At 47.5% G+C, this 22,977-nt stretch overlaps 1 protein-coding gene across 1 annotated transcript in view; it reads right to left on the bottom strand.

The window, feature by feature from the left end:
- Window positions 1-22,977, bottom strand: part of jag1b (jagged canonical Notch ligand 1b) — a 45,171-nt gene that overhangs the window by 8,611 nt on the left and 13,583 nt on the right. The window contains exons 3-12 of the mRNA XM_042333163.1: window positions 17,966-18,014; window positions 13,399-13,653; window positions 12,514-12,574; window positions 4,995-5,125; window positions 4,690-4,809; window positions 3,733-3,846; window positions 3,082-3,195; window positions 2,087-2,200; window positions 1,150-1,196; window positions 712-885 (exon numbers count right to left, since the gene is read on the bottom strand). Coding sequence (XP_042189097.1) covers window positions 712-885; window positions 1,150-1,196; window positions 2,087-2,200; window positions 3,082-3,195; window positions 3,733-3,846; window positions 4,690-4,809; window positions 4,995-5,125; window positions 12,514-12,574; window positions 13,399-13,653; window positions 17,966-18,014 — 1,179 coding nt within the window. The remainder of the gene's footprint in view (window positions 1-711; window positions 886-1,149; window positions 1,197-2,086; window positions 2,201-3,081; window positions 3,196-3,732; window positions 3,847-4,689; window positions 4,810-4,994; window positions 5,126-12,513; window positions 12,575-13,398; window positions 13,654-17,965; window positions 18,015-22,977) is intronic.

Below are 22,977 nucleotides of genomic sequence, written 5' to 3'. Positions count from 1 at the left end.
CACTTAGACACGGAATTCTCCCACCTACAACACGGTGAACTCCAGAGCTTTCACAAGATGGGTTCGGATGAAGAAGACCCTTCGGCTCATCTGACCTCCTCCCTCCAGAACACCCACCCTACCGTCCCCCCATCACAGCATCCAGCTGCTTTTTAAACGAGTCCCAGTGTCCTGGCCTCAATCCCCCTTCCTGGTAACCTGTTCCAGTTGTTAATTACCCTCTGGGTAAAGAATCACTTCCTGGTGTCTGTCCTGAAATTGCCCCTTTACAGCTCTAACCCTGTGTCCTCTTGTCCTACTGTCTCGGTGCATCCGAAAGTAATGATCTGGGTTTACTTTTTCAATCCTATTTACCACCTCTATGAAGGGTTTGAAAATGAGTGAGAGGATCTTGAAATCGAACAGCTTGGCGATTGGGAGAACAGTGGTGCCTGACAAAGACTGGTGTGATGGAGGTACAAAGTTTTGTGCGGGTGAGTATCTGAAAGGCGGAGTTCTGGATTGATCGGGTTTTGTGTATGGTGGTGGTGGGGAGAACAGCAGAGAGGGGATCGGAATAGTCCAACTGGGAAGTGACGAAGGCGTGGACGAGGGTTTGAGCTGTGTTGATTGCGAGGTACAAACGGAGGTGGGTAATGCCCATGCTGGACATTGACCACGCTCCTCTGTAGAAGCTGGTTTATCTGGTAGAAGGGCAAGACCTCCGCTCACCTGACACAGGTTCCCGGAGAATCCGGCTGGACACAGGCACTGGACCCCGGTGAGGGTCTCCTGGCACTGCCCACCGTTCAGGCAGGGCTTGCTGGCACATCCACTGACCGCTCGCTCACAGTGCTGCCCCACAAAACCAGGGGCACACGCACAGCGGTAACTGTTCACCAAATCCTGACAAACAAAGCAGACAGGCAGACAGTCAGGACTTCATCCGAAACTAAAGGTATCCAGCTGATAGAGAGACAGCCCAGAGAGAGAGACAGCCCAGAGAGAGAGACAGCCCAGAGAGAGAGACAGCCCAGAGAGAGAGACAGCCCAGAGAGAGAGACAGCCCAGAGAAAGAGACAGCCCAGAGAAAGAGACAGCCCAGAGAGCCAGAGCCAGAGAGGAAACCAGCCAGAGAGAGAGAGAGACACCCAGAGAGAGACACAATACCTTGCATGTTCCCCCGTTCTGGCATTGTCCGTGACAATCGTCGATGTCTGTAATAAAACCAGGTGCGTCAGACTCTTGCACATCACCACAATCAGGTCCGTGGAGTCTCGCCCACACGGTAATCAGCCGCGGTTTCACTGCTTTCCTTCAGAGCAACCCAGGCTAACCCCCAGCCCCTCCTCCCCACCCCAATACAACAACTCCTCCTCGCAGGTATATAGTGCTCCCGACATAGCGTAGCATCTCAGAACGCTTGTACAGTCACTAAAAACACAGCTCCTAGCGCTCAAGAGACACGACGCTGTGTGATTGAAAGTTGTTGCCTCTTTTACATTACAAAGTGTTTGATTTGCGCTGCTTAAGGCTGAGCTTCACAAGGCTATTCTCTCCCCACTGTCATCAGTTGTAAGAATAATCGTTGCAATTGGTGTAGTGCCTTATGTCACTAAAACTTCTCAAAGTGCTTCCAGGTCCTACGGTAAAGTGGATTGACTGTATTTTGTGGGCGAAACGTGGCAGCTAGTTGCACACAGCAATTTCCCACTTACAGCCGTGGAGTGAATAACCAATTTTATTTGGAGGATTGTTGGCCATGACACCCGGAGAGAGAGAGAAAAACTCCCTTCTCTTTTCCAATAATGCCAATGGGATCTTTAACGTCCATCTGGACAGGAAGACAGGACCTCGGTTTAACATCTCATCCGAAGGATGGCACTTCCGACAATGTAACACACCCCCAGCACTGCACTGGAGCGTCAGCTTAGACTATACGATTACAAGTCCGAGGTGAGAGAGAGCTACCACTGAGCCAGGCTGACACAACAGAATGGAGAGATCCAAATCCTTTGTTGTGCAAAAAGGATCGGGTTTGGGGTTGTGCGGTGGAGGGGGTGGGGGGTGAGGGTTGTGGGGTTGGCCAGAGGAAGTGGGTACTCACGCAGGTCACAGTCCTGGCCGGCCCAGCCCGGCATACAGTCGCAGTAATAGCCCCCGATCAGGTTGTGGCAGGCATTGGCGTTAGCACACGGCTTCCCCTCACACTCGTTGGCATCTGCGAGAGGGGGCAACACATTCCAGGATTAGAGGAAAATAAACTTACTATTATTCACTACAACAACGTTGTTTAATAATTATCCCACTAAGTATATTCTGTGAAGCGCTTTGAGACGTGTAGAAGATGTGATAAGGCGCTATATCAAATGCAAGGATTATTATTATCCCTACGTTTACACCCCACCACTCTTTATTAATAAGGTGGGCGTTAAAAGATCTCCTGCGGTGCCACTCAAAAAGAGAAGGGAGTTTCTCTCTCGGTGTCCTGGCCGACAATCCTCCAGAAAAAAAGTCATGGCTGTTTATGGGGATGTCACTGTGTGCAAATTGGCTGCTGTATTTGCCCACAAAATACACATTCACTTCACAGTAAAATCCTGTGAAGCACTTTGAGACACCTTGACGACTGTATTAAATGCAACAATTATTATTAACAGCTAAACACACGGCTAATAACGCTTTCATTCGATCACATTGGGGGGGGTTGGAGAAGTCTCAAAGTGTTTCACAGGATTATTGTGAATTGTAATGACTGTATTTTATGGGTAAATTCAGCAGACAATTTGCACACAGCGATGTCCTACAAACAGCCGTGAAGTGAGTGACCAATCTTACTTGGGAGATTGTCGGCCAGGACACCAGGGTAGAGAGAGAGAAACTCCTGTCTCTTTTTTCCCAACAGCGACATGGGACCTTTAAAGTCCACCTGAACAGGCATAGACGGGTTTAAAGTCTCCTCTCAAACCCTCACCGCCCAAAAAAAACTCCCAACTCAACATCTCACAAAGAGCAATTTAGTCAGACACAAAGTTAATTAACGGGAGCGTCTCTGTTTTTCCTGTCACAAACCCGGGGGAAGTTAGGTTAAAGGGTAGTTACCCAGTTGGCATGTTTTGCCTGTCCACTGCTGGGGGCAAATGCATTTGAAGCCATCCACCATGTCCTGGCAAGTGCCCCCATGGGCACACGGGTCAGCCTCGCACTCATCAATATCTGCACACAAACACACGCACACACACACACCATATCAAACACAGCAGCAACAACAACTTGCATTTATACAGCGCCCCTCATATAGAATCCATGTCTCCTCTCATGTGCTTTAAGCTTGCGACGCCTAAAGCCAATCTGCCCGACTTCCAGATACAGTGGAAGCCGGTTAAGCTGGATGCATGTGGGCCGGGTGCTTTGTCCAGCTTAAGTGGCGTCCGAGGTTAACAGACGTTCGCCCGGCATCCACCTGCCTCCCACTGCTGTCCCCATTGGATGGAATTAGAATTAGCGGCGGCTCCGAGCGGATTGAGCTACGTGTGAATGGTTGGTCATCACTGGCCTAGACTGAGAGCTCAGAGATTGGTTAACGCGGCCAACGGTGGAGGCTGGTGACTGGTTAACGCGCCAACAGTGGAGGCTGGTGACTGGTTAACGCGCCAACGGTGGAGGCTGGTGACTGGTTAACGCGCCAACAGTGGAGGCTGGTGATTGGTTAACGTGCCAACGGTGGGGGCTAATGATTGGTTGATTACTCACCAATGGTGCAGGTTGGGCCGGCCCACCCAGAGACGCACAGACATTTAAACCCCATTGGGGTTTCCGAACAGCTTCCTCTGTTATAGCAGGGGTCAGAGATACACGCATGCTCGGCTGCAAGTCAAACACAGGACAATGTATTGGACAACATCCTAATTATATTGATAGTTTCCTCTGTCAACCCATTAATAAGACACTTTGGTGTCCTGAGACTGATGACGGTCCAGCACAGCCCATTGATAGGACCTGGAAGGGCCGACCAATCGCTGGGGGCAGGGAATCTTCCCATTCAGCTCCTGTTAACCCTGCAAACCCAAACTCTTAACGGCGAGAGTGGTCCTCGCTGGACAAGCAGCAGGAAAGTTTGCCAAACATGGCGAGCTATGTGGTTTTAGCTGGTTAGACTCCAACAGTTACCCCAATGCACACTCTGTCTCCACGTCTTGAAATGGGCGGGAGGGGGAAAAGAGAGAGAGAGAAACATCTCAAAATGCTTCAAAGGATTCACTGGAGATATTGTGTATTTTGTGGTCAAAATCAGCAGCCGTTGTACACAGCAATGCCACACAAATAATCATGGAGTGAGCGAACAATTGTATCTGGTGGATTGTTGGTCAGGACGCCGGCAGCATCGCAGGATCTTTAACATCCACCTGAACAGACAAGACGGGAGCTCTATTTAACATCCCATCCAAAGGACGGAGCCTCTGACAGTGCAGTGCTCCCCCCCGGCACTGCACTGGAGCATCAGCTTAGACTCTGTGATTCCAAGTCCCGACGTGGGGCTTCAACCCACAACCATCCGACTCGGAGATGAGAGCGCTCCCACTGATGAGCCAGGCTGACACATTTTCCAAAGGCGCAGCCGACAGTTGACTCAGGAAATGTAATCAGGCGGTGGGCGGGCAGGAAGGCGACACAAGGCAGGGCCTCCCACACCAGGCTGCGAGCACTCACCAATCTCACAGTTTTTCCCAGAATAGCCGTCGGGGCAGGTGCACTGATATTTGTCTGGCCCAGTGTTGCTGCACGTTCCCCCGTTCAAACAGGGCAGTCGTGTCCCACAGTAGTTCAGATCTGAGGAAGCAATAATAATAATCATCATCATCATCAATAATCAACGATAATCATCAATAATCATCGTAATCAAAATAATATCACAATAATAATAATCATAATCAATAATAATAATCCATGTATTTGCACAGCGCCTTATCACGCCATTGAGACGTCCCAAAGCGCTTCCCGGGTTCCCTGCTTACCTTTGTCACACAGCTGACCGCCCCAGTTGGTTTCACAACGACACTGCCAGGGCTCCACACAGGTGCCGTGCACACAGCCAGGGTGAGGGGTACACTTGTCACAGTACTGCCCCTTCCAACCATACTGACACCTGCAACACAAGGCATCCCACTGCAGCTCACGTCACATCACAACACAAGAGCGCACAGAAAAGCAACAGCAATCAATCAAATAAAAAATGTGGTCACTCAATCCACCAGTTTTGTGGGTCACTGCTGCGCTCGATTAGCTGCTGCGTTTTGCCTACAAAATACACAGTAGCTTCGCTTTGCAGTATATTCTGTGAAGCGCTTAGAGATGTCGTGAAAATGTGAGAAAGGGCCACATCAAACGCAAAGATTATTAATCCCAATAATTCATGCATCTGCTCCAGCGCCTTTCACATCGGGAGGACGTCTCACAGCGCTTCACAGGATTCACTGTAAAGTGTAGTTATCGAGGGTTTGTAAGCGTATGTGGCAGCCAATTTGTACAAAACGACGTCCTACAACAAAAAATGGAGTGAGTGACCAATCGTATCAGCGGGACTGTCGGCCAAGACACCAGGAGGGAGAGAGAAACTCCCTTCTCTTTTCCAATAAGTGCCGCGGGATCTTTAACATCCCACGGGACCTCGGTTTAACCCGAAGGACGGCACCTCTGACAATGCAGTGCTCTCTCCCTGATCCCCAGCACCGAACTGGAGTGTCAGCCTGGACTGTATCCTTCTTGAGGGGATGCAATATAAACACAAGATGTTGTTGTTGTAAACCTTCGTCGCTTCCTGTAAGCAGGGATTTGGAGGCAGGGAAACAGTTTATATTTAACTCTGACCTGTCCAACTCCAGAGGTTACAGCCCCTGGCTGTGTTTTGTTAGCTGTCTCTCATTTATAAGTGTTTCTCCGCCCCTCGTTCTCTGTGCCATTCCCTCATGTAGGTTCCCAGCGTAAAGGAGATGTGAATGAGAGAGGGGGGGGGGGGGGGGGCGAGAGGTAGAAAGGGGGAACGGTGGGGTGGGGAGAGGGGAAGCGAGAGGGATGGGGGGACGGGGAGAGGGAGAGAAAAGGAGAGAAAGTTTTCAAGTAATGTGTGGAAAGTTGAAGGTGTTAGAGATACAGATGGTGTAGACAGTGGGTGAAGTTTTATAGAGGTCTTAACAACAACAAAATTACATTTGTAAAGCACCTTTCACATCAGGAGGACTCCCTCTCTCGCCAAAAAAAAGAGAGCACCATGGGAACAACTACGTTTCGTCTGGAGAGTCATTTCCCCAGGACAACAACGAAAAAATTATCTCCATAAATTGATGTACAAACATCACCAAGTTTTCCATATTACAGAGAAACCACCCTGTAGCTAATTACGTGGCTAATTACAGCTCACACAACCAGGAGAGGCTGGAACAAAATACATTCAGTCAAATTTACTGCCAAAGGCCCCCCTGCAAACAGCTCTGCAGCGTTAATAAATACTAATCCTTGCATTTGATATAGTACCTAATCACATCTTTTGAGACGTCTCAAAGCGCTTCACAGGATATACTGTACAGTGAATTGACTGTGTGTCTTGTGGGCAAAATTTGTCAACCAATTGTGCACAGCAGTGTCTCACAAACAGTTGTGGATTGAATGACCAAATTATTATTTTTTTCAAGCAATGATTATCCCCGGAAAAGCCAATCAACTAACAACCAGGTTCCTTACTTACTGCGAGGTAAACAGAAGCGCGTGGTGTAAGGAAACTTGCCCAACGATTCGCCCTGCCTGGGAATCAAACCTTGGTCATCTCGCTTGCGAGGCGAGTGCCCTAACCACCAAGCTACAGGACTCCAGGACTTATAATAATTATTATATGGGCAGAACAGAATTCTTCTTAAGCAGTTAATGATGCTAATCCTCCCATTTGCTACAGCAACTTTCAAACTCTCAAGATGCCTCAAAGTGCTTCACAGGATTTACTGTAAAGTGTGTGTTTTGTGAGCAGCCAATTTGCGCACAGCAATGTCCCACAAACAGCCATGAAGTGAGTGATTGATTTTATCTAGTAAATTGTTGGCCAGGACACTGGGAAAGAGAAATTCCCTTCCCTATGCCATGTTTCGCCCACAAACTATACTCAATTCAATTTACAGTATATCCTGTTAAGCGCTTTGAGACGTCTCGAACACGTGTTAAAGCTCTATGTCAAATGTAAGGATTATTATTATTATGAGTGCCACAGGATGTTTAACATCCACTTGAAAAGGACGGGAAAGCTTGCCAGACAGGAATGTCAATGGCAAGCTGTGAGGTTTAACTGGTTAGACTCCAGCAGTTACCCCAACGCACACTCTGGGATCCCCAAGAGTTGGCTCCCACCAACCTGCACCTAATACTCTCCGGAATTAGGTAAACAGGATGTGTCCCTCCAGTGAGAGAGTGCATATTCCATTCCAACAATCTCTCTCTGGGATTTCCAGGTGTAGGTGGGAATTCTCAGCTTGGTTTGCACGGGGATGAATTTCTGCCTGTGTCAAGACACACGGCTGAGCAAAAAAATACTCAGAGCTGACCGTGTGTGTATGTGTGTGTGTGTATATATGTATAAAGAGAAGCCGAAAGATAGATAGGTCAAACGGGTATCTTATTAGATGGGATTTGAAATTGGAGAGGGAGGGGGCGGGGCAGAGAGTTGTACGTAGAGTGTCAGATAGTGGGGGTAGGCAGAGGGAGATGGGGAGTGATGGTGTGGTCTGCATAAAAAGGGGGAGAGAGATAGAGAAAAAGAGGATAAAAAAGAAAGAACAAAAATAAAACAAACTGTTTCTCAACTGAAATGAAGCCTACACAGGGAAAATAAAGTTGGAAAAAAGGAAATGTATTTTCTAAAAGAAAACAAGGGCTTTAGGTATTAATCTGTTATCTGGCCACTTTCATACCCACAGCAGGTTTTCTCATCAGAAATTCCTGTCTGATCTCCCACTGGGGGTTTTACACAGTTCAGTGATGGCAGCAGTGTCTGTCCTAAACACATACCCACGATACTAGGAGACACCAATACATGCTTTAATTATTAATAATCCTTGCATTTGATATAATCCCTTAACACGTCTCAAAGAGCTTCACTGGGCTGTACTGTAAAGTGAATTGACTGTATATTTTGCGGGCAAAACACGGCAGCCACTCGTGCACAGCTGTGTCCCACGAACAGGTGTGGATTGAGTGACCAAATTATTTTTTTAAATTCATTTTTCTTTTGAAGGAATTATTACACCCGGAAAAGCGATCCGCCAATTGACTAACGACCGGGTTTCTAATTCTGCTAGGTAATTGGGAACCTCCTAGTCACTTCCTAGAGGAACAGACTGTTGTGCGGTGTCCCTCAGGGCTCTGTCCTCGGTCCCCACCTCTTCAACCTCTACATGCTCCCCCTTGGTGACATCATACACAGACATAGGGTCAACTTCCACATGCTCGCGGATGACACCCAACACTATCTCTCTGCCTCCACCCTTGATTCCAGGACAACTGACATCCTGACAGACTGTCTGTCTGACATCAAGTCCTGGATGAGAGCCAACTTTCTACAGCTGACTGTCAGGAAGACCGAGGCCTTCCTGAATGGCTCGCGCCAGTGCCCTCGCACTTCAAGCACAACTCAAGACCCTCCTTTAACCGTGTTTTCAGCCGCCCTCCCTCATCCCAACCCTGCCCGCTCGGGTACTGATCCCCAACTGTTCAGTGCCTTGGACCGTCCTCCCCAACATGAAAGGCGCTTTCCAAATATAATTTTGTTATTGTAGGTGAACAGAGGCGTATGGAGTAAGGAAACGTTTAGCTCTGCCTAGGAATTGAACCCAGGTCCTCTTGCTTGCGAAGCGAGTGCCTTAACCACTGAGCTACAGTCTTAAGAAGAGGGTCGTTTTCCCAGCAATATTAGGAGACAGAAAGCATTCTGAGAAGCCAACTTCACATACAGCAGATATTCATATATAAAGAAACACGTGGCATCACCATCAAAGTCAAAAGTGAAGCTCTGCACAAAACACTCCCCAAAAGATATATGCAATGTGAAAGCAGGAATTATTTCCCAATCCCTTCATCCTGCCCAAAAGCCAACTGCAGGTCAGCTAGTTATTAATACAAAACAGATGTCATAGTCACTCACACTCCCAAACCGGCCTCCTGAGTCAGAAGGTAGTGGGTTCAAGCCCCATGTCAGGGACTTTGAGCTCACATTCCAGACTCTCCAGTGCAGTGCTGGGGGGAGTGCTGTACTGTCAGAGGTGCCGTCCTTCCGATGAGATGTTAAACCGAGGTCCTGGCTGTGCCTGTTCAGGTGGACGTTAAACATCCCACGGCACTGCTGGCAAAGAGAAAGAAGTTTCTCTCTCCCAGTGTCCTGGCCAACAATCAGTTAGCGGGACTTTGCAGTGCGCAAATTGGCTGCTGCGTTCGCCTACAATACACGGTCACTACACCTCACAGTCAATCCTGGGAAGCGCTTTGAGACTTCCTCCCGACGTGAAAGGCGCTGGATAAAACACAAGACGATGAACAATAACACCGATGACTTGTGTTTGTTTAGCGCCCTTCACGTGAGGTAATGTGCTTTCCAAAATGATGGGAGGGAATGTAGAGGGGGAGGGAGAACAACAACAAAATTACATTTGATAGCACCTTTCAAGTCAGGAGAAGGGATCAAAACCCATTTAAAAAACACAGACGCACACACACAAAAGGCTGTGCTGTTGCCCAGCAAATGCAAATCAACTGTGGGAAAGTTGTAACTTAAGTAAATACTCAGCAGTGCGTGCCCTAACAGCGAGTGGGAGGTGAGATAGAGAACGGCAGGCAGGCAGGGCTGGCCAGCCCAGTGGTGGAGCCAAACTTGTTTTACTGGTTTAGACTGAACCCACCCCAGCAAGGCAGCTGGTTATAATAATAATAATAGTAATAATACTTGCATTTGATACAGCGGTTTATCACATCGCAAAGTGCTTCACAGAATATACCGTAAAGTGGATTGACACAGCGGACGTTGCTATATTGCGTGGAGTAAGTAAATCCGCCCAAGGTTTTACCCTGCCTGGGAATCGAACCCGGGTCCTCTCGCTTGCGAGTGCTGTAACCTCTAAGCTACAGGACTCCATGGGTCTAATGTCAGCACGAGACGGGTTAGCCTCCAGTGATAGACATCGCAAACATCTGTATCCACCCCCCACCATCCCCCAAGGGACACTGATCCAAATTGATCTCCTCTGGAAGGCAAATCAATTAGCAACTCTTTTTGTACAACAAGGATTGGATTGAAGCTTTAAACCTGCTAAATTAAACGCCTGCTTATCAGCCAAATCTCACCCCGAGCAATGGGCATGCCAGGGACCCTCCAATCGTGTCACAGCCTCATTTACTTGGGAGAAAAATGATGCTTCACATTGCTGTAAGCAATATAAACTCCCATTACACATCCAGCCCCTACCACCCCTCCTCCACCATGCCCTAGCATAACAATATGCAACGGAGTACTTGCTCTCTGTGCTCCGCAAAAGGCCCAACATCAAATGCAAGTATTGTATTATTAAGAACAGGTGGGTCTGCAGTATTCATGACACTGCTGATGACAGCACAGCCCATCGGCAGGATCTAGAAGGGCAGACCAGTCACTAGGGGCAGGGAATCCTCCCACTCAGTTCCTATTAACCCTGCAAGCCAAAGGCCTAACGGCTTGGGTGGTCCTACCTTGACAAGCCAGTTATTCAGCAATAACAATCTTACTTTTGATAGAACACCTTCACATCAGGAGGATGTCTCATAACTCTTCAGGATTGCCCTAATCAACTAACAACTAGGTTCCCACTTACTGCTAGGTAAGCAGAGGCGTGAACGTGGAGAAAGGAAACTTGTCTAATGTTTTGTTCGCCCTGCCAGGGATTTGAATCCAGGTCCTCTCGCTTGCGAGACGAGCGTTCTAACCACTGAGCTACACAACTCTGATTGCTATTCCAACCTTTAACTGGAAAGTATATGTGAAGTTTGAGGTATGGAAAGAAAAGGGAATAGTTAAACATTCTGCAGTCACAGTGTACCTGAGATATTACAGCAAAGCTACATCGAAAGCCTCTCCGCTAGTTTGTATGGGCTTCCCTTTGGTGTACGGTAAGTAAGTATGTGAGAGGGAAAGTGATGCACAGTGTTAGAATTTTGCAATCATCAGCGACTGTTGACAAGATTCCTTTACAGCTGTTAAACCTCAGCTGAGAGCAGCCAAGATAGCGAGAGAGAGAGAATGTGCGAGTGACGGATATTTTGGCAGACTGCTTTGAAGATTGGGAGATGATAATGTGGGGGTTTATTTAATAATAGTAAATAATAATAATTCTAATAATCTGATAGGCCTTATCATGTCATCAAGACGTCTGGATTCACTGTAAAGTAAATGTATTTTGTGGACAAAACATGGCAGCCAATTGCGCACAGCAGCATCCCACAACCGGCCACAAAGTGAGTGTACTGGAGCATTAGCCTAGACTGTGTGATTCTAAGTCCTGATGTGAGGCTTGAACTGACAATCTTCCGACTCAGAAGCGAGGGTTTGATCGACTGAGCTCAGCCCAAGTTACAGTGGAGTGCTGTAGAATATTGGTTAAGATAGCACTCGCCTCGCAAGCGAGCGGATCTGGATTTGATTCCCAGGCAGGGCGAAATCTTAGGCAAAGTTTCTTACTTCACCCACAATAAGTAGGAACCCGATTGTTAGTCGACTGGCAGATTGCTTTTCTGGGAGTAATAATCCCTCAAATATTTTTTTAAAACATTAGAATAATAATTTTCCCTCTCAAGCCACAATTGGTTGCCACGTTTCGCCCACAAAACAGTCAATTCACTTTACAGTATATTCCATGAAGCTCTTTGAGACACCTCAACAATGATAAGGCACTATATCAAATGCAAGGATTATTATTATTATTACTACGAGAAGGTGAGGACATATGGAAAAATCTGGGGCTTACACCCCAAATCAACAACATCCCATTCCTTTCAAACCCGAAGAATCTCCCAATTACATCCAATTCCGCACTGACTCCTGCTGCCCTGGGCACTGCCATCTCCTTGGTGCCAGTCACCACTGTCTGCCTAAAGTGATCTTCCCTGCCGCCAGCCAAGCACCACTACCTTTTCAGTTTACAGCATATTCTATGAAGCTCTTCCCACGGAGAACCAGGCATGTGTTCTGAGACACAATATCAACACAAGATTCAGTGCAGCACAATGTCAACAAGGAATTCCATCTCAACATAGGATTTAGTACAACGTAATCTCAACACAGCACAATCAACACAGGATTCAGTGCAGTACAGCGTAATCTCAACACAGAATTCAATCCAGCACAGCGTAATCTTAGCACAGGATTCAGTGCAGTACAGAGTAATCTCAACACAGGATTCAGGGCAACTTCAACATATAATTCAGCGCAATCTCAACAAAGGATTGTGTAAGCTCAGCATGCGAGCAGTTTACCTGCACTCCCCAGGATATTTACAGGAGCCGTGTTCAGGACTGCAGCCCTGGCGACAGATAGCTGCAAAAACGGGGAGAAACACGGTTAGGGTGGGCCAGACCAGCCTCATTATTCAACACTAATCCCGGCCCCCTCCCCTCATCACACCCCAGACACTGTCCCAACACAGTCAGGGCAGTCAGCCTTGTCACTCACACTGTTACTACACACCCTCAGGGCTGAGTCACTCTACACACACCCTCAGGGCTGAGTCACTCTACACACACCCTCAGGGCTGAGTCACTCTACACACACCCTCAGGGCTCAGTCACTCTACACACACCCTCAGGGCTCAGTCACTCTACACACACCCTCAGGGCTCAGTCACTCTACACACACCCTCAGGGCTCAGTCACTCTACACACACCCTCAGGGCTGTCACTCTACACACACCCTCAGGGCTCAGTCACTCTACACACACCCTCAGTGCTCTGTCACGCTACAACCCACAAAGAGATGCTGGTCAGGGGCAAGTCTACATTTGAAAAGCACAATGTGTAATAAAGCCAGGGTGTGAGCTGGATATCAAAGAAGAGGGAATGGGTTGGACATGACCGTCGCTGGGAACCATTCGAGGTTCAAGTGCTGAAAGGCACATCACTCTACACTCCTGGGAAACTGTCCAACAAGACAGATTGATTGCTCCTCCTTCCCACTGCCAACTGGAGCGAAAGATCCACAGCCCAACCCTGAGGTCAACTTCAGCCATCGTCCACAAACCCTGAGGTCATCTCAGTCACCGTTCACAGCCAAAATCTGAGGTCAACTCCAACACTGTCCAGAGCAGTTCAATGGGTTGTTGTATCTGCTTTCAGGGATTCAGTGAGAAGGGAGAAAGTTTTAACCTTTGTTGCAGTCGCCTCCCATCCAGCCCTCCAGGCAGGTCTTGTTTCCGTTCAGGTCGCACGTATAATGTCCAAAGAAGTCATCTCGGGGGCGGCAGAACTTGTTACATCCAAACCCAAAATAGTACTCGTCGCAGGTCACTCGGATCTGGTACTCGAAGTGGGCCACTGCCCCGTTGTGTCTGAGCGTCTGCCACTGCTGACTGGGGTTGATCATTCCTGAATAGACAGCCTTCTCAATGGTATCTCCAGGGTCTGGGGCAAAAAGAACAGGGAAATGTAGAAAGACCTGTAATGTAGTGGTTCACACTCTCACCAGTTAGCACTGCACTCTCTGTATCTCTGTTTACTTAGCAGTAACAATAATAACAATCCTTACAATTGATGTAGTGTCTTATTATGTTGAGATGTCGCGCTCGACGGGTGTTTCAGCCATTACAGTCTGGTCAATACCCTAATACAGTGCTGGAGGGGGGAGGGGAGGGAGCAGGTTGCATCCTTCAGATACGATGTTAAACCGAGGTCCCGTCTGTACCCCATCATGGCCACTTGTGGGATGTCACTGTTGACTAACCAGCTGCCAAGTTTCTCCCACAAAACAGTCACTATACTTCACAACACATTCTGTGAAGCGCTTAACCCAATGCAAGAATTATTATAGCAGGTTTTCAGGAAGCAATCAGACACATTTATTGGAAACACGTGACTAATGAGACACATTTGAGTCCTGTAGCTCAGTGGTTAGAGCGCTCGACTCGCAAGCGAGAGGACCTGGGATTGATTCCTGGGTAGGAGGAAACGATGGGCAAGCTTCCTTACTCCACACGCCTCTGTTTTACCCAGCAGTAAATAGGAACCCGGTCGATAGTCGATTGGCGGATCACTTTTTTGGGGTTAATAAATCCTTCTCAAAAAAATAATAATAAATTGGTCACTTCAATTCACAACTGTTTGTGGGTCACTGCCGTGCGCAATTGACTGCCGCGTTCGCTCAACAAAATTTACAGTCCATATCACTCTACAGTATATTCTGTGAAGCGCTTTGTGACGTCTTGAAGATGTGATGAGGCGCTATATCAAATGCAAGGATTATTATTATTACTTAAGTTACATTATATAGCTCACATGCAGCGCTGGGCAGTCACACACACACACCACACGCACACACACAGTGGGCCATAGTGCGGGGCTGACACTCAGTCACTGATAGCCCCTCTCAGGCCTGTGAGCAGCTGTTGCCGCTGTGTGTGCGTGTGTGTGAGGGGAGGGGGGGGAGAAGCTCACTCCACACACGACATCTGACATTCCGCAGAGATCAAGTAATCTCACCCTCAATCGAGCTGCGCTGAGTGGAGGGGGGGGGTCAGGGAAGGGGGGTCTACAGCTAAGGTTGAGGCGGGTCGGGGGAGTTTGCAGCTAAGGTTGGGGTGGGGGGGGGGGGAGGTCGGTCTGCACTTGGGGTTGGGGGGGGGTTCTGCAGCTGGGGTCGGGGGGAAGGAAAGTCAAGATCAAGGAGGAAATACTTTTACTTTTAAAAAAAATCTCACCTTGCACAGCCAGCCATGACCAGCCAGATCTGTGCAAGACTACACACAGCCCCCTCCCCACACCCAGACCCCCAAACACCCCCAACCACACCACATGCACACACATCCCCCACACGCAGCCCCACCTCCCCCACCACAAGCACACAGCCCCACCTCCCTACCACATGCACACACATCTCCCACACAGACCCACCTACCACACATAGCCCTACCTCACACCCACCCCGCACAGCCCCCCACGCAACCCCTCACCACACACCCCCACAACGCACCCCACCCCCCCACACAGACACACACACCATCTGTTTCAATTATCCCGTGGAAATATCATAATTCACAGCCGCTCGCGACATGCTAGGCTAGACGCCCGTGGAATTTCACAGCCCTAGACGGAGTCCTTGCTCCCCACTCTCTCTCTCCCCCCACCCACCCCTCCTCCAGCCCCGCAACCCCCCTCCACCACCACGGCAGCACTTGGCGACGTAGTGAAGATTTTATCAGAAAACAGTCAAAAGCCGCTCACACCGCAAGCTCACGGTTACCTAACCCAGATTGCAGCCTCTCAGGTCAGTTCTAGCACCAACCGAGCCAGAGTGTGAGAGGCACAGATCAGAGAGAGAAAAAAATGCCCCCCTTGTTCTGGATTCCCCCACCAGAGGAAATAGTTTCTCTGTATCTACCAGTTATCATTTTAAACACCTCAATTCGATCACCCCTTAATCTTCTGAATTCCAGTCATTTATAACAGCAACATTGCATTTGTAATAAATTTGTAATAAACTCTTGTCTTGAATAATGCCGTGGGTTTCTTATCGTCATCCTTCAGCTAGATGTTAAACTGAGGTCCCACCTGCCTGTTCAAGTTCAGGTTAAAGATCCTGCGGCGCTATTGGAAAAGAAAAAGGAGTTTCTCTCTCTCGGTTGATGTCCTGGTCAACAATCCTCCAGATCCAGTCGGCCACTCATTCCATGGCTGTTTGTTGGGCATTGCAAATTAGCTGCTGCGTTCACCCACAAAAATACAGTCACTACACTTTACGACGATAATAATAATATTAATCCTTAAATGGACTTCACTTTTCTTAGCATACTTGAACTTCCCAAAATAACTTTCGGCAGGAGGTGGAGATTTGGTGCACGGTGTAGCTTGTCAAGTCAATGCTGATTCGTGTTATTAGCAGTCCCAGTTGCACTGATGATTAGAAAAACTATGCTTAAGGTGTTTTGCCGCGAGTCTGCATTCAATTTGTAGATCAGTAGATCTTCTCTCGTTCCTTATATTGTGAGTTGTAACCACTTGGAATGGCCAAGTCAATGATGCCCGTACAATAAGAGTTGCGTTTTGATGCTGACATCCGTTGTGTTATTTGCAGCTTGCATTTATATAGCGTCCCTCACACAGATGACAGGCCCAGAGCGTTACAATGACTGTTCTATCTGTAGATACCTGTGAGCCCCAGGATATTTTGTGACCTCACCTTTCGAAGTGACTTTTTCTGGCTAATATTCAGACCAGACCAAATATCAGAATATTTAGAGATTGTCCAGGGAATAATTAGCCCAGTATGATGTGGGATCAGAGACTGACTATGCTGGGGCCGGACATGAGGACAATATGTGGTTGGTCTCCTGTTTCTGTTGGTCAATTTCAGCATTTCACATCAATGTTTCTCTTGAAGATCTTATTCTCATAATAACAGGCAGTAATAGCTTGGTCTTGTGCTGAGATGATGAGAGCTTGATGATGTGTCGCCTTTCAATCCTCTTCAGCCACCAGCTGTAGCTTTGGTTCCTCCCCAGGCTTTGTTCCTTCATTTTTCTGGGAAACTGACCAGGCAGGATTTCCTGCTCCCAATCGGTTTTCCTGCGGGATATCATTTACTTTTGAAGGATAAATGTCATTCCAGCTGCCATTTTTGTTGATGAGGTCTGAGCTGCTTTCTGTTTCTCTTTGATGGACATCAGATTCCTGCTTGATCTCCATTGTTTCTTTAAGTGGAGTGACTGTGTATTTTATGGGCAAAATCGGGCAGACAATTGCGCACAGCAGTGTCCCACAAATGGTTATGGATTGAGTGACCACATTATTATTATTATTTTTCAGGGGAGGGATTTTTACTCCTGGAAAATGATTTGCCAAACGACTAACAACCGGGTTCCTACTTACTGCTAGGTAAACAGAGGCGTGTGGAGAAAGGAAGTTTGCCGAAGGTTTCTCCCTGGCTGGGAATTGAACCCTTGCCCTCTCTTGCGAGCGCTCTAACCACTATGTTACAGGGTCTGAATGGGTGTGCTGGCCATGAGGAGAAATGGAAAAGTCAGACGGCAAACAACCATCTGATCCTATGATGATTGCTAACATTTTTACCCACCTGCCCCCCACACCGGCCCAGCCCCCAACACCTGCTCACACCCAGTAAGTGCAAAACAACATTTTCAGAGTCAAGTAAAGATCCTCCCTTCTCTCCTTCCCTTCCACACGTCAATTTTCCCAGGCAAGAGCCAGGCTTCAGAATAAAGTGCCGAGGAGGAAGGAGCAAGGAACCCGCACCATCTCTTTAGGTTCATAATAATAAATAAATATAATAATCCATACATTCCGTACAGCGCCTTTTGCATCAGCACCTTTCAAAGTGCTTCATTGTAAAGTGTAGTGATTGTGTAATTGGGGGTGAAACGTGGCAGCCAATTTGTGCACAGCAGAAATATTCCACAAACGATGACAATGTAGGACTTTACACTGACACAGTAACCTTCAATAACAACCTGCATTAATATAGCGCCCTTCACGCAGGGTAGCATGCCAGAGCACCGTCATGTCAGGAGGACGTCTCAAAGACACAGCTGGCTGGCTGGCCACACACCTGAACAGGCTGGGCGGGAGTTTGCGGGGGTGGGGTGGGTGGGGGGCAGGGGTGGGGGGGGGGGAAAGATGGCCGAAAGCATGTTCAAAGAGGTAAATGGTTCAGCTAGTCACACTGTACATTAGAGGACCACATGGGAGCAGGTGGGAGACTTACTGGAGTTATTGTTGTAGTCACAGGCCTCCACAATCAGAGTGTAGGACCTCTGGAAGACAAAAAGACACACATGCACACACAGGCGTTAAAACCAAATAACAATAACTGGCAACAATCACAAGTACCGACCGTAACCACCGACACTGCCCCTCCCATCCCCCAAGTGTCTTGAGACGTCTCAACAACATGATAAGGTGCTTTACCAAATGCAAGGTTTGTTATCATTATAACCGTGCCGGTCCGTGCCAGCTTGTGGGAGGTTGCTCTGTGAGCTGCCGCGTCTCGCCCACAAATATACAGTCAATTTACTTTACAGCATATTCTGTGAAGCGCTTTGAGACATCTCGACGACATGATAAGGTGCAAATTCAAGGATTATTATTATTATTTTATATATAATCAAAAACAAGGAAGAGTTTCACTTAAATGTACAATTTTAAAAAAAAAATATTTGAATAATAATCTTTGCGTTTGATATAGCGCCTTATCACGCGGTTAAAACGTATCAAAGTGCTTCACAGGAATATACTGTAAATTGGAGTGACTGTATTTTGTGGGCTTAACCCGGCAGCCAATTGCGCACAGCAGCGTCCCACAAACAGTCGTGGATTGAGTGACTAAATTATTACGGTTATTATTTATTAGTTTTTTGAAGGGATTATTACCCCTGGAAAAGCAATCTGCCAATAATGATGCAATCGTTTTTTTTAATATATAAACAACCCCCAGCCTCCCCCTCGCCCAAAAAAGTTTACATATAATTTCTGCAGCAGATTTGGATTAAAAAAAAACTGACTGTCTGGGATTCAGCACCATCTCACAGTTTCCTCTGACCCAGAGCCTCACTGGTCCCACCAGTATCGGGTAGCCACAGACACTGCTTACCCAGCTCAGCAGAAGAAAAGGACAATTTCATCTCCGCACAACAAAAAAAACAGGGTGAGAACAGTCGCCCTGGAAAAGCACACGCCTCAAAGTCACTCGCACTCACACAATCCTACCAAAGCCATTAAGATTCTAACTATAATACGTACGACACTAAACCTCAAATATAAGTGGTATTACAGCACTCAGTTCGCAAGCGAGAGGACTTGGCTTTGATTCCCGGCCAGGGCGAAATGTTAGGCAAGTTTCCTTACTCCCCACACACCTCTGTTTACCCACCAGTAAGTAGGAACTCAGTTTTTAGTCGATTGTCAGAACGCTTTTCCAGGATGTAATAATCAAATTTTTTGTTAAAGAAATAATAATTTGGTCACTTCAATCCCCGATTGTTTGTGGTTCACTGCTGTGCGCAATTGGCTGCTGCGTTTCGCCCACATAATATACGCTCAGTCTCACTTTACGTAATATTCTGTGATGCGCTTTGCGATATCTTAAAGACGTGATATGTATTATTATTAAAATCCGGTTTCCCCACCAGCTGAGGTGAAGCTGCTCAATCTATAATAATAATAATCCTTGCATTTGATACAGCGCTTTTCACGTCGGGAAGACGTCCCAAAGCGCTTCACAGAACACACTGTAAAGTGAATTGACTGTATATTTGTGGGCGAACGTGGCAGCCAATTGCGCACAGCAATGTCCCATAAACAGTCGTAGATTGAAAACGACCAATTTATTATTGTTTTGTTTTGGAGGGATTATTATTAGGCTCTGTGTGGAGTAAGGAAACTTGTCCAAGGTTTCGCCCTGTGCCTGGAATTGAACTCAGGTCTCTCGCTTGCAAAGCGAGTGCTCTAACCACTGGGGCTACAGGACTCTATGTCTTGGAATTAATAGGAAAAAAACTGCAAATAAAAAAGTCAATAATTAACGACGGCCTCTAAAAAGCTGAACGAACCAAGCCTGCAGTGAGCAAGTGTCTGCGTGTGCTTTGTGTGCCTGGGCTCAGGCAGTGAATTAAAGGGGGCAGGGGAAGAGAAAAAGGTGTGACCAAAACAGCCAATCTTGGAACTAACCCCAATTATGTGTGTGAATGAAACGTTTGTTTTGCTCACTGATAACTGTGGGAAAACATGTCTTTTAAACATTAACACACACACACACACACACACACCCAGGCAAGCCCAGGCAGGCAAGCCATTCTGTCTGCCTGTCTATCCGTTCTCTCTCTCTCTGTCTGTCTGTCTGTCTGTCCGTCCTTCTGTATGGTGCCAAGCAACATAGTGCTTCATCACAGAGCAAAAGCAAATGCCCCAGCAATGCCTGTCGATGAATACAATAATAATAATCCTTGATTATAGCACCTTATCACGCTCAAAGCGCTTCACAGGATTATACTTTAAAGTGGAGTGACTGTGCATTTTGTGGGCGAAACACAGCAGCGTTCCACAAACATGTCGTGGATTGAACCAGGTTCCTACTTTACAGCTAGGTAAACGAAGGCGTGTGGAGACAGCGAACTTGCCTAAAGGTTTTACCCTGCCTGGTAATCGAACCCTGATCCTCTCGCTTGCGAGGCGAGCGCGTAAGCCATTATGCTACGGGACGCCACTGCCTGTTGATCGATACCAGGGGGTGGCTTTTCAAGGACAGAGATTGAACACATCTGAAAGTTGACTTGGTTTCCTTCCCCAATCGAAAACGAGTCATTTCAGGTGGTTTTGTTGGTCAACCAAGTGTCACACACAGAAACCCATCACCTTGATCAGCCGGGTATCTGTCACACAAGGAAACCCAGCGCACTCCAGTCTCTCTCTCAGACACAGACACTCAGATATAGAGAGAGAGACGCACAGAAAGAGAGACATGCACACACACAGAGACAAAGAGAGAGAGACACACACAGACACCCAAAAAGACATGAACACAGACTATTTCCCTTTTGCACTAATTCCCAGGTGGAGTGAGTGGATGCAATGTTCGATAACCAGGTGTCAGATAACCAGGAACATGTGCCTTTAGTTAGGCTGGGACTCAAAAAGTCACGCTCATTACGAACTCTCTCAATGTTTCTCTGTAACAAAAAAGCAGCAGAGAAAAGACAGCAGAGACTTGCGTTCTGGAGTGAGGGCCTGTCTCCACCACCCACCCAGCCCCCCCCACCCAGCCCCCGCCCTGGGGCTCAGTCTCAGGGCTATCAGTGCTGGAGGTATCAGTATGCAGTTTATTTTTCCCAGGCTCAGTGCCTTGACCTGTGCTCATCACTGAATTAATGGACAGCTCAAAACACAGTGCGGTTATTCAAACCCATATCTGCCACAGACAAAGGGATCATTCTTGCCCATCACTGTAATTACTCGAGTATGTAGGCAAAAGCCAGTTCAGCCAATAAAATGTGATCTCCGACTGGGGGGGGGGGGGTAGGCGAGTGGGGAGAGAGAAAGCTCTCGACCCACACACACACCCTGAAATACATCGAGAGGCTGAGGGACACACACAAACAGACAGACGAGACCCAACTTCTCACTCTCTCTTCTCTGGGGAAAAAAAACTATCAAATCCTCCTCAAATTAGATTAACTTCACAAATGCCAACATGCATTAAAAATCACCACTGAACGCAGTATGGCCACTTTAGATGAAGGAATCTGCGCTATGAGTGGTGCTGGGAGAAGTGAGAGACCTGATAGAGACACAGTCACACACTGGCTTATTAAGTTTGATTCCAGTTTTCCCCCAAAAAAACTGCATGTTTTGTCCTGTTATAAACAGCACTCTCTCTCACTCTCTCTCTCTCTGCCTTCCCACCAGCGTCTGCTGTTAGAGCCTTAAAAGGAGAACTTCAGCGGCTGGTTTCATTTTCCCCCCCACTGCACCCCCTCCGAGTTTGTATAAAAGCTAAATCCTCTCCGCGCCAAAATGAACATAAATAAAGCAGTGCAGGTCTGTGTGGCACAGCTGGGGGAGGGAGATGGGTTCCCAAGCCATGGTCAGGCAAACAAACATTCAGATGGGCTTTAAACCGCGACCCAGTGAATAATCAACTTTAGGTCTCTCAATTAGTTGGCGTTTGTCAATAGGCCATTCACAGGCTTTGGTGGAAGGTTGTCCTTAAAGGCAGTTTGAGCCCTGGCTTGTGTGGGGGGGTGAGCACAGAACTCTGTGTGCGTTAGTCTGGGAGATACTATGTGTGTCTGTAACAGACACACACACACACAGACAGGGACCTTTAACATCCGAATAGGCTGAACTGAATAGGCTAACGTTTCATTCGAAGGACGACACCTCTTGACGATGCAGTCGTCCGTCCATCCATTTCCCCCCCAGCCCTGCACTGTCGTGTCAGCTCAGACTATGTGATTCCAAGTACCGACATGGGGGTTTGAACCCGCATGATGTTCTCCTGCTGTGTATCTGTATCAAATGTAAGGATTATTATTAGAAATGTTGAACTGATTTTGTTACCGACTGTGTAATATCTCTCGAAGACAGAAAACCAAAGCAGGGGGTGAGTAGGCAGGAGTCAGGGACTGAGGGAAATAGCTGGGAGATTGCTGAGGACATGAACAAGTTCTGGTGACACAAAGGGCCAGTCATTTCACCAGTGAGGGGCAGTGCGAGGTGACCAATGCTGTGATCAGCTAAGGATTTGGTAAAGATTTTATCAAATAGCTAGGATTAGTTTTGAAATACACTGAGAGACACAAACAATCAGACAGACAGACAAGAGACCCACACACGCACACAGAGCGAGAGAGACACACACAAAGACAGAGACACACACACACAAGCACACAGAACGAGAGGCACATACACACAGAGACGCTCACGTGCACACACATCGAGAGAGAGAGAGAGGGACACACACAGACAGACACACAGAGCGAGAAAGAGACAGAGAGACACGTGCGCACACAGAGCAAAAGACACATACACACACAGAGCGAGAGAGACACACAGACAGAGAGAGACACACAAGACACCCACAATCGCTAATTCAGGTCAGTGTGGGGGTGGAGGAGAAACTAATATAAAACGTCTGTGTTTATAATACTCAATAAATGTCAATCCCAAACCTGTATCAAGGGCTAATGATTTTCCACCAATCGTCTCTATGAAAACAACTTG

This window comes from Callorhinchus milii, unplaced genomic scaffold (assembly GCF_018977255.1).
Source record: "Callorhinchus milii isolate IMCB2004 unplaced genomic scaffold, IMCB_Cmil_1.0 Scaffold3, whole genome shotgun sequence".
NCBI lineage: Eukaryota > Metazoa > Chordata > Chondrichthyes > Chimaeriformes > Callorhinchidae > Callorhinchus > Callorhinchus milii.
Note: the sequence above shows the minus strand (reverse complement) of the source record. Positions and strands in the feature narration are given on the sequence as shown.